This window comes from Lepidochelys olivacea, assembly GCF_965140295.1.
Source record: "Lepidochelys olivacea isolate rLepOli2 genome assembly, chromosome: 5".
Taxonomy (NCBI): domain Eukaryota; kingdom Metazoa; phylum Chordata; order Testudines; family Cheloniidae; genus Lepidochelys; species Lepidochelys olivacea.
The window spans coordinates 81,622,452-81,638,443 of record NC_140415.1 but is presented as its reverse complement, the minus strand read 5'-3'; the positions used below and the strand labels follow the sequence as shown (position 1 = coordinate 81,638,443).

Sequence of the window (15,992 nt, the reverse complement as noted above, 5' to 3'; positions counted from 1 at the left end):
CATGAATGATCTTACAGCAGTACTGTTGTAACCTTGCAAGTGTACACATGGTTTTAGGGCAGGGATTGGCAACCTTTGGCATGCAGCCCGTCAGGGAAATCCGCTGGTGGGCCGGGATGGTTTGTTTACCTGCAGCGTCTGCAGGTTCGGCCGATCACAGCTCCCAGTGGCCGCAGCTCGCCATTCCAGGCCAATGGGGGCTGTGGGAAGTGGCGGCCAGCACATCCCTCGGCCCACACCGCTTCCTTCATCCCCCATTGGCCTGGAACAGCGAACTGCGGCCAGTGGGAGCTGTGATCAGCCAAACCTGCGGACGCAGCAGGTAAACAAACCGTCCTGGCCCGCCAGCAGATTTCCCTGATGGGCCACGTGCCAAAGGTTGCCGATCCCTGCCTTAGGGTATGTCTTCACTGCAATTAAACACCTGTGGCTGGTCTGTGCCAGCTGACTCAGGTTAGCAGGGCTCAGGCCAGGGAGCTGTTTAATTGTGGTATAGATATTCAGGCACAAGCTGGAGCCTGGGCTCTGGGACCCTGTGAGGGGGGAGGGTCTCATAGCTCAGGCTCCAGCCTGAGCCCGAGCCCATGTTTCTACACTGCAGTTAAACAGGTCCTTAGCCCAACTCAGCCGGCACGGGCCACTCGAGGGTTTTTAATTGCCGTGTAGACATACCCTTAAACAACATTTATATAAGTCACAGTCCAAAAACTCATACTTAGCCTACTAACTAAACTCATTAACAATGTGCCCTCTAAGGCAGTTTACACTGTAGTTTGGACTTGGACTTGGACTTGTAGTCTCTCTTGAAATATCAATGCTACCAGGGCATGCGCAGGAATCTAAATTTGACCCCTTTTGGAGGGATACGTTCTGTACCCCTGTGAAGGCCCGTGGCTGGAGGAGCTGTCAGCTTCTACCGCTGCCCTGGGGCCAGAAGAGCTCGCTCTTCTCCCTCCCCGGACAAAGCCCCAGGGCTGGGAGAAGCTCTTGCTGCCCCCATTCCCCGGGGCTGGAGGAGTCCGGTGCCCACAATGATTACGGGGAAGCCCATGCCCCTGCTTGCCCCTCTTGTGCATGCCCCTGAATGCCACTGTTGTCTTGAGATGGTAACGTCATTTGTTCTGCCAGTTTAATGTCCTGGGGTTTGGTTATCATGACCTGTGGTGGTTGTTGCCTTTCTGAGACCTTCTCAGGCAAAATGGCAAACTTAGTGTCCCTTACTTCCCTTCCTTCTGGAAGGTGTAGAAGGTATTGCCTATTCTTCCTCAGTATATGTCTGTCTGGGGTGACAACTTCGTAAGACTACAGACAGGGCCAGATTACGACATTCTGAGGCCCTAAATTATGTCAAGTGTAAGAGGCCCCATACCATAAAAAAATGAATTTCTTATTTTCACAGAAAGCACACTGAATATATAAACACAAAAGCTTTATGTTTGCATATATACAAAGGTGAAGTTGTAAAAATAGAACAATAATCTTCATTTTCAGCAGCCCTCTCTGTAATAATGACATCATGATAGAAATAAATTTTAGACAAATTCTTTGAACTAATTGCATATGTAAGTAAAGTAGAAATAAACAATACAATATAAAAAATACAAAATAAACAATTAATTGTTGGGAATTTTCTTTTGCTATACTATAAAAATACAATGTATTATGCATACAGTATGTGATTTTTAAGTCTATATTAGAATTTTTACATAGCATACGACCTATAATAAAATATTATCTTTCATGCACCAAACCCAGTGAGGAGAAAATCCCAGACTTCTTCTAGGCAGACATCTCTCTTTGCAGTCGTTTGTCTATCCTCTGTCTCCCCCAGGACCACTGATTAATCTGAAGTAAACACTTGGGACACACAGAGTGACAACAAGCTACATGCACGAAAGAGAAAGAAAGCATTTACCAGAAAAAAGTCTGGTAATCTCTAGACAGGCATTGAGAAAGTGCCTGAATATATAGGCAAACAAATATAATGAATATTATAGGCTTTAATAGCCGATAAATCATAGCTGCACATAGTTTGAAATAACTTGCTCACCAAAGTACTCAGAATATTTTGATATATATGTATATCTTTCTTCACTGCTCTCAAAATCCTCTATTTATCCTTTCGTCAGCAGTCTCTGATATTTACTGTGAAGGTTCCTGAAACTGACAAAGGAAAGCCAACACAAATTTATCCTCCTCAAGATCCACTTGACCCAAGTCCATAAGACGATCACCTGCAAACTCAATCATGTGCAGCATGGATAGCGCATGAAGCAGAAAATGGCGTGCGCACTAAATACACTATCGTACATATGTACAGGTCAAAAGAAGAAAGAACACACTAATATACAAGTATGAGCTTGGCAGGATTGCTTCATGACATTGCAGTCTCCGACCTCACATTTTCCCGATTTTGTCGGCAGTGAGATTATTTATTTATTTAAATAAGTTATGAAGGCATGGTCAGAATTTTACCAGAAGCAGCTGGCCAATAAAATGCTGCCTTAGGAGACTGATAGCAGATTTACATGTAGAAATACTAATTTTACAAGTGCAATTATCGTTATTTTTTTCTCAGCCCTGTCCTGCTGCCTGTCAATAATGAACAATTAGTGAAGGGTAAGAGTAGGTAAGGGTATTTGTGTAGCCTGATGTGTATATTTTTGTCATATTTGAACAAAAATGTATATATTTAGAGAGAATCTTCTTTTTCCCATATCTCCTTTATTTATCAACCGATTTCGATAAAATTTGAAATGGAGTCAGTTTTTTCTTTTTTAGAGGCCCCCTCATATTGCATGGCCCTAAGCTGTAGTTTAGCTACCTTATACTTTATACCTTAATCTGGCACTGACTGCAGGACAACCTCATGTGACACCACAGCTCTTTGCAACCACTGATTTCCACTGCATCATGTTCATGAAGTGGTGCGTTATCCGATATCTATTGTTATGTTTCTGGCACACCACACTGATATGTGTTGTGCACAGTAGTAACATTGTATTGAATGCTGGGTAGTTATGCTAAATTCTATTACTTGTGATTTGTGTTATGTTTTTTTCCAGAATGATGTTAACATCCCATAATAGTTTGCAACATTTGCAACAGTTTGGCACAGCCAAATACAAAACCTATCAGAAGCAACATGTATGAATGGTATTTCCTGGTACCACTAGGGAATGCTGTCATGACCTACTGATACCTGGAACGTGGTAGTCAAAGCAAAGATAAGGAAGGTACAGGATTGTATCAAAAAACAAGTATAGACTGGTGGATGACTTATCAAGTGCTCTCTAACTTATAAACAGGTTTAATTTGTACTACAAATATAGCTAGACTTAGGTACCTAGTTTCAAATCAGATCTCCTGTATAAGATGAATGCCATCCTGTGCAACTGATTGCTTCCTAGAAAGAATGGTATGGATGGCTCATTTTCATGTTGCAGTGCTTTGTCTTTAAACTGATTAAACTTGGCTATTTGGTCTCTCAAATATTTTAAATATAAAACTGTAAATGTAGTCAAACAATTGGCTACACTTTAGTCAAAAGGTGGCCTTTTTTGTTTAAGCTGGCCAGCATTCATGGTGCTACAACACTCATCTCTAGACTCATCTTCAGTATACCCTCTGCCTGGGGAAAGTGCTAGGGAGGAAACTGTAGTCTAGGAAGTGTTGGGAGTATTGATATGTTAGTACTCATTAGTTAACCTTAACTCTAACCTTCCCTAGATCCTATTTTCCTGCTCCCAGTAACTCTCCCTTTGTTATATTGTTACTTTGGGATAGTGTCATTCCTTTGCTGTGGTTTGGGTTGATGTACTTCATTGTTTCTTGTGTAGCGGGTAACCGGGTCTATACTCTGTGCCAGCTGTGGTAGCATTATTCATTTTCCTAAGGGACAGCAGCCCTTGTGTCTCATGCAAATTGAGGGGTCACCTTGGTTGGAGGTACCAGGCTTCACAATAAAGGACCCTCTCTGCCCTCTGGAGCTGGCAATAGCAATTGGGAATTATCTGCATGAACTCCAGCTACATTCTATGTGTTATGTATAGCTGTACTGAAGGGCGGAGGAATAAACCAGAGCAGCTTGGAAGAGCTGTGACTGTGACATGAGGAAATCTGGTATGAGTCTCCCCCCCCCCACATTTATTTTAAAAGCCAGTGGGGCGTTAAAAGTTTATTTAATTGCCACATACAACTCATAAAAAAACATTCCTACCCAACCTGTAAATCTACTGATGCTTGTAAAAAAGCTACTTTCAAACAATAAGGCTTTCTTCAGCAACTACAAATCAAACTTATTCGGAGTCATAAGATACCATCTATGTTATATATTGTTCCAATATGTTTTGAACCACAGTTATAGCTTTATTTTTCCCCCTCCATTAGGAGAATCACCAGTCTACCTTCAAATGTTTAACTCACTTTGATGTTTATTTAAAAACAAATTAATATTTTGTGCAGTCATGCAAGGCTTTTATAATGTCTGAGAAAATTGGGGGAAAATAAATCTACATTCCAGTTTTTTTTAAAAAAAACAAACTCCTCTAAATAATATTTCTGAGTTGTCAGTCTAAGCCAGGGCATAATCAAACTGGCCTTTCTCTATCCCATCAAGTCCATCAGCCCAGGTGGAGGTGGGCATACTCCTGTAGGGGTCTAGGAGAATTCGGAAGCATCGGACAATGAGAATGCCTAAGAAAATAAATAATAAGATCACAAAGACAAATGTGGTTTTCTGCTCCAGGGTCAAGCTAGCGTCTCGTGGAACATTCCCAGGAGGCAACAAAGTAGAAGTGATTGGCTCTCCTTCCATTGTCCAGGGAAGCTGAAAGAAGTAATCCCACAGTTTCCTTATTTTCATCATCAATTTGCTGAGGCCATGGTAGAAGTCACTTAGATGCACTTGTGTTATCTGCAGGGGAAGGGGAAAAAAATTTTAGCTATGAAAGCACCTTATTTTTGTGTGTGGTCTCATCTGAACACAGAGGGCATATGGGAAAGAACCCTATGGTTGTTTCCATTCCTCTATTATTGTTTTCTGAACATGTTTATTTGTTTCATAATATGAAAGGCCTAATATTACTGTTAAATAGCATGAACAGACATCTTGGCTATAAGATGGCCAAGTACTGGGCCTAAATGTGATTGGAGTAGCTTCCTGATCATGTACCATTTGGATTGATATAGAATTTTCCCTATCTTCAAGGGGAAGTGTCAGGGTGCCAATCACACTGCTCAGAGAACACTGCTAAAAGGTAAGCTACCGAAAGAACAGGTCTGAAGCAGACTGTGTCTCATTCCACCTGGGAGAAGAGTGTCATTACTGTGCCAGCAGTTCTGGAGGAGGAGGGTCAGAAAATAATATAATTTTTAACACCTTTCATCCATAATGATCCCAAAGGTACCCAGATGACACAAACAGGGATCTTTTACATACAACTGAAATGCAGACACCTCTGAGCTGGATGCTGGCAGCCATTCTGTTCCCATAGCACAACATGGCATTTATAAAAGACAGGGAAAATAGCTTCTTCATTTGAAACAAGAGGAATTTTAGGGAGGCAGTTCAGTCTCAAATGTAGCCCAACATATTAGTTAATGACCTTACCTCATGCTGAAATTCAATCTGTGATCTTTTAGTAAATACAGTGAGTCAGGAGCTAGGTTTCATATTTCACAGCATGCCGTAGTGCCGTGTAGTGTCATCAGGTCAGTACTGACTCAGGGCCAGATCATGCCATCCTTACATATGGCCCCAGTGAAATCAATGAGTAAAGTGAAGTATATTCAAATGGGTGCCTAAATGTGGCTATAAGAATGTCCCCTACCAAAATCATCGCCAGCACTGCCTACAGTACTTACATTTCTCTTAGTCTCACCTCAGGCATTGGCAAGGCCTTAACATATCTAGATTATAAAATCCATATAAGGTATGATGGCTACAGGTTATCCCTGCTTGTCCCCAATTTAGCACTATAGGCTACAATCGGTGCACTTCATGCAAATGGTAAGAAAAGAGACTGTTTTTAAACAAAATCAAACCTGGACTAGGAGGAAGGACACAAAATTGTGGAAACAAGCAAAACTTTTATGTTGCCATTTAAATCCATTGAGAATTAGCTGTCATTTACAATGGAGACTTGGTCAGTAATGACTTACAAGCACATGTCAATAAAAATAATTACCACTAAATGTGGTATTGAGAAAGCAGTTATATAATTACACATGAAGCATAATTTTAAAACCACATATACTTCAGATAAAACAATGGAAGAGGTAATAAAAGAACAAATGTCACAGCTGTACAATTATTAATGCCCGATCCAATGTATAACTGAAATGACAGAACGATATAAATTTAATTTGTTGTTAATTTCATATCTTTGAAAGTATATTTCCAGCTACCAGCTGATGAAAAATTCATGAGCCTCGCTAATAAAAAGAGCTGTAACCTTAGGCTCAAGCAGTTTAATAAAAGTGTCAAATCTTAGATGATACATGGAGGAAGAAATGTAACTAAAGTCCAATGATAAATCTTGTTATAAAAACACAGAAATTGAGACACAGGATTATAACATTTTGAAAATGATGCTATAATGAAGGTTGAAGACAAATGACTGCTACAAAAAAACCCTTCATTTTAGTCACCAAAGCCCTGAGTTAGCAAAGCACTTCAGTGCATGCTTAAGTCTCATAGACTACAATGACTTAAGAATGTGCTTTAAGTTAACCACAATATTAAATTCTTTGTTGAATTGGAGCTTGAAAGTCTCTCCTAAAACTACATTTTGGAGATACATTTTGTCATGCTTGCTTTCAGCACAGATTTGAGTAATTTAGGAAAGGGTTGGAAACATACATTCAATAATGTGCAATCATCTAAAAATGGGCTAAGGATTTTGGGGTCGGTGAGAAATGGGAAATTTTCACCTGTCAAGAAAGTTCAGATTTTTACTGTACTTGAAAAACCTCATTTTAAACTTAGCAGGTATATATTGCTCAGTAAAACACAAATGCTTTGTATTCTTTGAAGAAACCTGATTTCAAAATCATTTGATGAATTATTAAAGATTGTGTGCTAATTACTTTCTTTAAGGATTGAACAGGCACCAAAAATGGGGTGTGTGGTGAATGACTGCAGATGCAGAGATGGGTTGGGTAATCATTCTCATAGCCATAACTGGTTTCAGTTGATTTTATGTATCAACAGAGGTGTGAAGCATGCTTTGGACTCGGCAGCCATTCAGCCCCAGACTGCTCATTATCATGCTATAACTACATGCACCAACAACGGGTCTCGCCTTAAGTTCATACTGGAGTTCACTGGAGCACAATGGGGCTCTGATCCTAACTGTGGCCACTGCAATATAAAAGTTAAATCCAACAACAAAATGTTGCTAAAATGAAAGCAAAGTGCTTATCTTTCACATCATTTACAAAACTCACCTTTCTGAAAGCAAGGAAACAACTACATAAGGACCTCAGAGATCTTACACTGCCCATAGCGCAAACAAACATGTAGGGACAGACTCTCAGCTCCCAGTCCAGCTCCTTTGCACCATTCCTGAGCAACTGTGAGTTCCCTTTGTGTAGGAATCCCTGGGTCTCAAGGAGATGGCTAAGTGATTCTAGCAGCTTCCTACAGCACTCTGACAGTGTGACTCCATTGGAGCTGTGTACCAGGGACTCCTCATGGCAACATTGCCCCCAGTATAGAGGGCTACAGGGAAATGCTAATACAACCTCAAGTTGTATTATCTTCTCTGGGAAACACCTGTGCATCCATCCCATCCACAACCTACCCTCTTCTCCTCCAGCCTGCATCCCCTTTCCCAGTATAGATCCTAGATCCCTGGGGAGATCTTTGGGGGGCCTGGGAGATGGAAGGTATCGTGCCACAGAAGTACCCAAGCAACTTTTCCACATAGTTCTGAGGAGTTCTGTGCCTAAAGGGTCCCTTTCATGTTCAGATTTTGGGCGGGGAGTGGCATCTTACACTGCAAGCTTCTTCGAGCAGACTGTCTTTCTACTTGTTTGTACAGCACATAGCACAACAGGCCTTGATCCCCACTGGGATATGACACAAATGATATTATCATCTCCATTTTAGAGATTGAGAAATGGAAGTAGAGAGTGATTAAGTGACTTTCCAAAGGGCCCAAAGGAAGCAGAGGAGCAAAGTCAGTGATTGGAGCCAGATTTCCACTTTTCCGTTAGCCACAAGACCATCCTTCCACCCCTCATTACTTTTCACCTTCTTGTCTATGCAGTGGTTTATGCAACATTGATGCTAATGGTGTAAAACTCAAATAATGATATTGCATAAGTATACATTGATCCAGAGAGGAATACATTATAGGCATCACAGAAAGTTATGACTGTAGTGGCAGCTGTCAGATGATCAAAACAAGAGTAGGACTGTGGTGATCTGAATATGTTTCTTATTGTTGATTTTAAAAGCCAGCCAGAGCTAGGCCAGGTTATTACCTGGATTAGAGATCCCCAAGGGAAAAAATATTATAAACAGAGGTTTGTCTAAGCACCAGGCAGCTGTCTATATGACTTAAGTAGAATTAAGACTGATTGAGCAAACCGATTAGCCTTTAACTCAATAAGTAGCTTTTAGAGGTAAAGGCATTCAAGTTCAATTTCTTGTTGAAATGATTTCCTCACCGATATGAATAATCCTTCATTTAATGAGTACACAATTGAATACCTTTCTGTCCACATCCGGCTCTGTTGTTACCATTCATTTTTGCTAACATGCACATAACCATTAGCTCGTTTTATTATAGTTCTGGCTGAGATGGCACTTTCAATCTAAGACACTTGGTTATAGTAGCTATACATTTTTTAAAACAAAAGAACACAAATGCTTATGATTAATGCCAGCCCAGAAGGTTTTGTTTTGTTTTTGTGGATTAGGCAGAGATGAAGAAATCAGTGGAGGTCTGGTTTAATGGAATACATCATTTTCCTTGAAACAATAATTGAAACGTACCAAGGACCATGTTATTGCCACATAGGGACTGAACTTTTATTTCAAACAAGTCAGGAAACAGAATTAGGGTTACCACAGCCAGCTTAACTCTGTCCCCTTGCACATTTGAATGACATTAGGATCTCTCACTCTTTTGGACAGTCTCTCTCCATTGTTAAAGTTGTGGCAAGGTTATCATTATCAACCAAATTTTGACCTCTCCCTAGTTTCACCCAGACTCACCCAATCTACAATGACTGGACATCTACTCTGGATGCTGTGAACCTGTATATCATTGCTGGTTCAGTTACCTATCTCATGCTACAGAAACCACCTACCTGAAAATCTGAAGGTGAACTGTTAAAGTTTGAGGTGCCCCTGCAGGAGTCAAATCACCCAAGTATATTGAGTTGAGTAGGTTACTAGCTTTGATACAGATGCACTTACTGAATACATGAAACTGCTTTAGAAAGTTGGGACGCAGGCTACCAGGAACATGCAGCCAGAGTTAAGGTCAGTGCACATTAAATCAGCATTTCCAGGCTTTCTAACACTCGGTTTTGAAAAAGGCAAACTTTCATTGAAAATTGTCGTGTTTTTTAATGATTTCTTTTTAGGGTTCATGGCAAAGCTTCTTATTTTGAAAACAATATAACAGACTAATGGAGTCAGGCATGGTGGCGTGCGCCTGTAATTCCAGCTACTTGGAAGGCTAAGGCCGGCAGATCGCTTGAGCTCAGGGGTTCTGGGCTGCAGTGTGCTATGCCAATTGGGTGTCCATTGCCACTGGCAGCCTGGCCAGCGAGTGGCTGAAGGAATGGCTAGAACACCTCAAATGGCATATTGTGACCGGTGCGCCCCCTCTGAGGGCTGATCGATCAAGAGGACAACAGAAAGGAACTGTTCTTTTTTTAAATGTCACTCTTCCAAAACCACTGTGTTTGTAACTGAATTGGACTTTGCACTGTTATGTTTAAACTCCACCTTTTTCTATTACCATTTATATAAAATACTACTTTATATAATTTAATATAGGATTTGTGTTTGTTTTATGAAAGACTCTTGTAACGTATATGTACAAGAGGGAACCTGAAATCTCAATTTGCTGACTTTTGTGCAATTAGAATCTCACCCTTTACCATTCAATGTGTTGTGTTTTTTGCAATTATTATACATTTGTGTATAAACACTGCAGTGAACAGAGTCAAATATTTGCAAAACCGCCTAATTTTTGAAACACAGTTGATGTTCGGTAGCAAATGAAATTCTAAGCTAGACCCCCACCTATGTAAATTGAAGTAGGTCCACTGCGGTCAGTGGTGTTCCACAGATTAACACTAGCTCAGGATTTGGCCCTTTGTTTCTAGGTGTGATGAAGAATGCATAATCTCCAGGCTTTTAAAGACATCAGCAAAGGAAATTCAGAGATAAAAATTCTGGAATTATTATTTTTATATAACTTCCATATAAAATTCCCTTTCCACAGACTAAAAATGAAATTCCAGGTTAAATGTATTCCAGGTTACATTGATCTCTATTGTTTAATAAATCACCTGCTATATAGTTGTTTTATGCAAATTACCTAAAATTAACAGGCAACCCTTTAAAATGAGCTGTATCAGTGGAGGAAGCTGACCCGCTGAAACCATATAGATATACAATTTATAGAGTTTTGACCCACTTTGACATATGCCCTTAGTTACACCCATGCAAACTCACTGACTTCATTCTTAAGGGCAGAATTTGTCTCTGTGACTTCACCAGGTGCCTCACAAGTATGCATAATATCATGTAAGTATATGGATTTAATGGCACAAGTGGGTTTCCATTATGGCTTATCTAGTGTAATGTAAATCATGTGATTACATGCAAGACCTAAGTTGTGTCACAGCCACATGTACTATTTTTCTATACTATCCTTTCTAGTTTAGCAGATTAATCACAGCATTTCCTTACATAGAAACACCACACAAGCTTCTTCACACTCAAATATCCCTATTCTAAACATCTGCACAAAGATTTTTTTCCATACGCTCACAACTCTATTGTAGTGATAGACATATCAGAGCCACCTGGAATACATATGACTTCACAGAAATAGCCACTAAATTGACAAATTGTATTAAATATGCCCACTGTGGTATCTACTTATGCCTCACAACCCTCATGTACAATATCGCACTTTGACCCTGACAACAGTCACTGCACAGTCTGAGTGTGACTGCAGTGACTCTTGACTTACTTTATACTGCCTCACCCTCTCCTATTTATGAACCCAGGACCAGCAGATTGCCACTGGCCCCCATGCACGCACACATCCTCGTCTTCTTCCCAACAGCTTTTAGGGGCAGAGCCTCTGGTGGTCTGGCAAGAAAAAGACCACATAGTGCAAGAATCAGTGACTGACTTTGTTAAAGCAACTTGATGGAGTTAGTTGGATTTCAGGGGTATTATCATTATATTACTATAAAAGGAACAGTACTTTTTCTTTGGCTGCCTCTCCAATAACACTGTGCACTGTAATTATGTTGAATAGTATATTGTAATGTTTAAACTGCACCTGTATCTTTTACCTTAGATGAACAGAAGTAGCATTTTGTATTACTGTATATATGCTGCGTGTATTCATTTAATGAGACACCCTATTGTAATGCATATGCACATAGGGGCAAAGTTACTGGGGGAACCACTTAGTGCCACAATTAGCAACTGACTTTGTCGAAGTAACTGCTCCCTTTACTGGCTAATTGGATTTAAACAAAAGGAACAGCATGTGAGAGTCAGCTGGTATAAATCAGCATAGCTTCAATGGATTTACACCATTTGAACCCCATACAAAATACACTATTTCCTTTTCCCTTTGTCTCCATGTACTTTTCCTTCTAAAAAGTTTACAGCTAGCATTGTAGCTAGCAAAATTTACAAATGCTAGCACTGTAATTCTTTCCCCATTGCATATTGCTAAGGCATGTCCATAATATATTAAATGTTAAAGCCCTTTAAGCTAACATGTTATTAAAATATTTGATTAGGCTGGATCCCACTGGGAAAAAATAATCCTATTACAGTTACAAATCTTTCCAGATTAAGAAATCTGCTGCTCAGTGAGACTAATATATTTTGCATTCCTTTTTCCTTCATTAGTAAAGGTTAACTTTGTTAACCTTAATGAACTTTTCAAAAAATAAATATAAAAAACCAGTAAAGGTCACTATACTTTGTATTAATTTATTTTAGATACATTTAATTTTCATAGGTTTTAGATCTCCATGTCACAAATTCTTACCCTCTATCCAGGAAATATTGCATATAAACAGTATTAACCAGGCTTGTAAAATATAAAGATTATTTATTAAATAAATAAGTAAAATGGGCATACAGTTTTTGTTATACAAGTACCTTCATCTAGTAGAGAGAAAACCCGACCCATTTCCTTCTGCAGCTGTTACGGGTAGTTACAGGTATCTTTAGTTTCCATTCTTCTTTACCTTGCTCGCAATGTAAGTGCAAAGTAGCAGGGACTGCAAAGAACCGGGATGAACACCTAAAAGCACTAGAGCTGCCTTTAAAAGGCTTAGACTTTTACATAAAAAACAATGTTATACAAGAATGCTGTTTGTGTGTTAGAAGTAATTAGTTGACAATACTGTCGTTTCTTTGAGGCGAGCTATGATTTCAGTTCTGCCTCAGCAACTCTTCAGTAGATTCTGCTTCACTGAGTAGAGCAGCAGCCTAGCAATCTGTCTGAAACTGTCTTCAGGAGAATATTAACACTCAAAAGTAGTTCAAGAAATAAATAAAAAATCACAGGGCATTCCCGTACCTTTGCTAAAATTAAAGCCATAAATATACCAGTATTTCTCTTTTTACTGTAAGGATTGCTGTCAGTAATCTGGCTTTTTTGATGCCAAATAGCATTCATCAGCCAATCTGATTACTGTTTGTGACCTTCAAGAAAACTCCTTAATTAGAAGACTTTTAAAGAACAATGTGTGAGAGTAATTCTGGGCTACATTTACTATATAAAAATAACCTGATGGCAGTGGCATCTGGCCATCAACATAGCTGTTGCTTTTTTTTTAAACTTATTTCTAGCATTTCTTTTTTTCTGGAAGCCGTAGTTGTTTTCAAGTCATGTGCAAAAGCTGCCCTTAATAAAGTAGCTACTTTATTTGAGGGGAAAAATACTCTGTAAAGCATAATGGTTCTTATTTTCCTTCCTGAAAGAAAACAACACTAGTTTTAAAATGGTGTGTCAATTGATTTAAATACTGGTTGCGCCCTGGTTTCCACTTTTTTTTTTAGGGTGATCAGGGGTGGGGCAGGGGAATGGCTGAACAATTTATGGTTAGATCGGGGCATTTGTGCCACTGCCCTGTTTAGGGGGCAGTGTGAAACCCGTGCCCCCAGCAGCATCCTAGGACAAATTGTTTCCCATCTAAGGCATAATCTGTTTCCCAAGGTGCTCTGATGGTTATTGAGGGAGCCCTTTGTGGTTCCCCTTCAACCCCTGCAGGCCAGTGTAAGGACTACATGCAATCTGGCCCTTAATGCTTTGTCTGATTTCACCATAGTAAATATATAATATCGCCACTAATTCATCACACACAAATGCAAAATTCCACATACACCGCTATAAGAGCCCTGTGGCTCCAGGTGGGGAGGAACAGCAGCATGGATGCAGAAACAGCGTTTGTACTGAGCTTGAGTCCTGGTCTACACATAGCTTTTGTACAGGTATATTGTTATTTCAGTTATGGGTGTGGTTTTTTTTACTGAAAGAGTTATACCTGTATAAGCCCTAGTGTGGATGCAGTTAAACTGAAATAACAGTGTTATATCAGTAGAGCTTATTCCCCTTGCTGTACAGGAATAAGCTATACCAGTATAAACCTAATTATACCAGTATAACTGTGTCCACACTAGGGTGTTGTGCTGCTTTAATTATACTGGAAAGTGGTACAACTTACACGTGTAGCTAGTCAAGGCCTTACAGTCTTGGTAGCACAGAGGTAGTACACTACTGCCTCACTGTAAAAAGAGCCCAGTTCAGGACAGCTTTGTGATTCCCAGCAACGTTATGTGGGTTATAGGGAGGTACTTTGGTGTTTTTAAAAAATAAACTGTTTCTGCTGAGCACTTCTTAGTGAATTATTCCCTTTGTGACACAGGCTTCAGCCTTCGTATACTAATCCACTCAATTTCTTTCCTAGCTAGAGGATCAGCATGAATACAAAAGATAAAGGCAGGAAGGAAGAGGCTTGTTAGATCCAAGAGGAAAACTGCAAGTGAGAGGCTGTTTTACTATATTAAACAAAGTTGTAGATATTTTCCAATTATTTAGAACCTGTCATTCTAGAATTTTTCTCCTTTGGTCTTCCCTTCTTTGTAGAGATTCACAATTCTGAACCCATGTATGCTCCAGTGAATGCAGTTTGTGGCTAATAAACATGAGGACAGAGAGAACTGATGAAACAATGGGTTTAAAGATTCATTTTATCTTTTTTGTTTTGTATTTTATAAGTCTTACAAACAGATGACAACAGTGATATTCATTTAAGGTCCAATAAAGTCCATGGGAGTCTTTCCAGTGAGTTTACTGGGCTTTAATGCAGTGGCCTTGGATGTTATTGATATCAACAATGACATCACTGTGCTGTAGTTACCAAATTAACAATACCTCCCACAATTGTCCCATGATATTTACTATGGGCTTAAATCCTCATGTCCTTACTCTAGTTGTGCTCACACTTCACTGCACTGAGGTTTGCCGCAGCAAGAACCTCAAGATTTTTCTTTGTAACTATGGCATTGTAGAGCTGTGCTTGTGAAGATTACATACATCACATTTGGTGAAAACACTCTGCAGGAACAGCAATGTAAAAAAATATTATAGCCATTTTAGTCAATTGCTCTCCAGAGGTAATACTCAAACCATCCCACGAATTAATTCTAAATACAGTATTAAACTACAGCATCTCTATATCTGACTCTATTTGGTGTTCAAGGGATGTTCTTGGTGTGATTTTATTAATAGGTCTGAAGGTATCTTTTGAAGTTAGCTGGTTATTATTGCACAACCATTCCAAAAGGCTATGAAATACTAAAATGTCACCCAGAGATGGAATGAGACCTCTGCACCAATAGTTACCATGACTCCTCCACATCACTGGAAGAATCCTAATAATTTTGATTCACTCTTCACCCTGCCATGTCACTCAGAATGAGCTGTGCAAAACTGACAGATCTGAAAGTCACAGAATATTGAAAACATTCTGTAGGAACTCATCTAGAGAAGTTTCCGAGATATGCAAGCAGGTCTGAGACTACCAATGCTGCTGTCACTGACTGACTGAATCTTTGACAGTGAGCAAGAGAAAGAAAGAAAAAAAAAATCAATAGCCCATTTATCTCCAACTCACTTTCTCAAATATCTGGGCATTACAGACTCCTTTGCATTTAGACTCTACATCCATGTGAATTGACTGAAGGGAAGACAGAGAAACATGCTAATGCCTTGCTCTTGGTCTATTGCTCATAGCTATGTATCTTGTCAGACTGGCTGCTAGGCATGCATGTTCCAGCAGTGGCTGATTTTACAAGGTCTGTAGTGATGATCATTTAGGCATCCTAAAGCAGGACTGAGCACTAACCTTGTGTCAGACAAACATGTCAACTCTGACATTCTGAAAATAGGCTTTGTGTGCCAGATTCACTGAAATGGATGCAGGGAGATGCTACACCTCCCTGAGCCAGCTTTGCCCCCTCCGTGCTCCAAGTCAGATCCATCTTAAATGAGGGCAGGAGCTAGCTTCACAGCTACCCTTCCCTCATTGTTTTCTTGGGGGAAAGGGAGACGGGAAAGAAAGAGAACACTCCATTTTTAGGAGGTGAAATCCACTGGAGCTCCCCTGGCAGAGGCTGTGAGGGGCACATTGTTCTAGTGCAAAACTGATGACTCTCCCCATGTTCCGCCTCAGGCCAAGATTTTCTCCTTTGGGGCCTGTGT

General features: G+C 39.9%; 1 protein-coding gene across 2 annotated transcripts; it reads right to left on the bottom strand.

The window, feature by feature from the left end:
• Positions 1-4,282: 4,282 nt before the first annotated feature.
• On the bottom strand, positions 4,283-12,797 carry CTXN3 (cortexin 3). 2 transcript variants are annotated; one of them, XM_084629755.1, is made up of 2 exons: positions 12,383-12,797; positions 4,283-4,915 (listed from the first exon to the last, which is right to left on the bottom strand). In XM_084629755.1, exons 1-2 carry the CDS (start codon positions 12,386-12,388, stop codon positions 4,574-4,576), a joined length of 348 nt encoding a protein of 115 aa, XP_084485881.1. In that variant the 5' UTR covers positions 12,389-12,797; the 3' UTR covers positions 4,283-4,573. The 2 variants fall into 2 exon arrangements, with proteins under 2 accessions (XP_084485881.1, XP_084485882.1); XM_084629756.1 differs by lacking the exon at positions 12,383-12,797 and adding an exon at positions 11,226-11,349.
• Between the last annotated feature and the right edge of the window lie 3,195 nt (positions 12,798-15,992).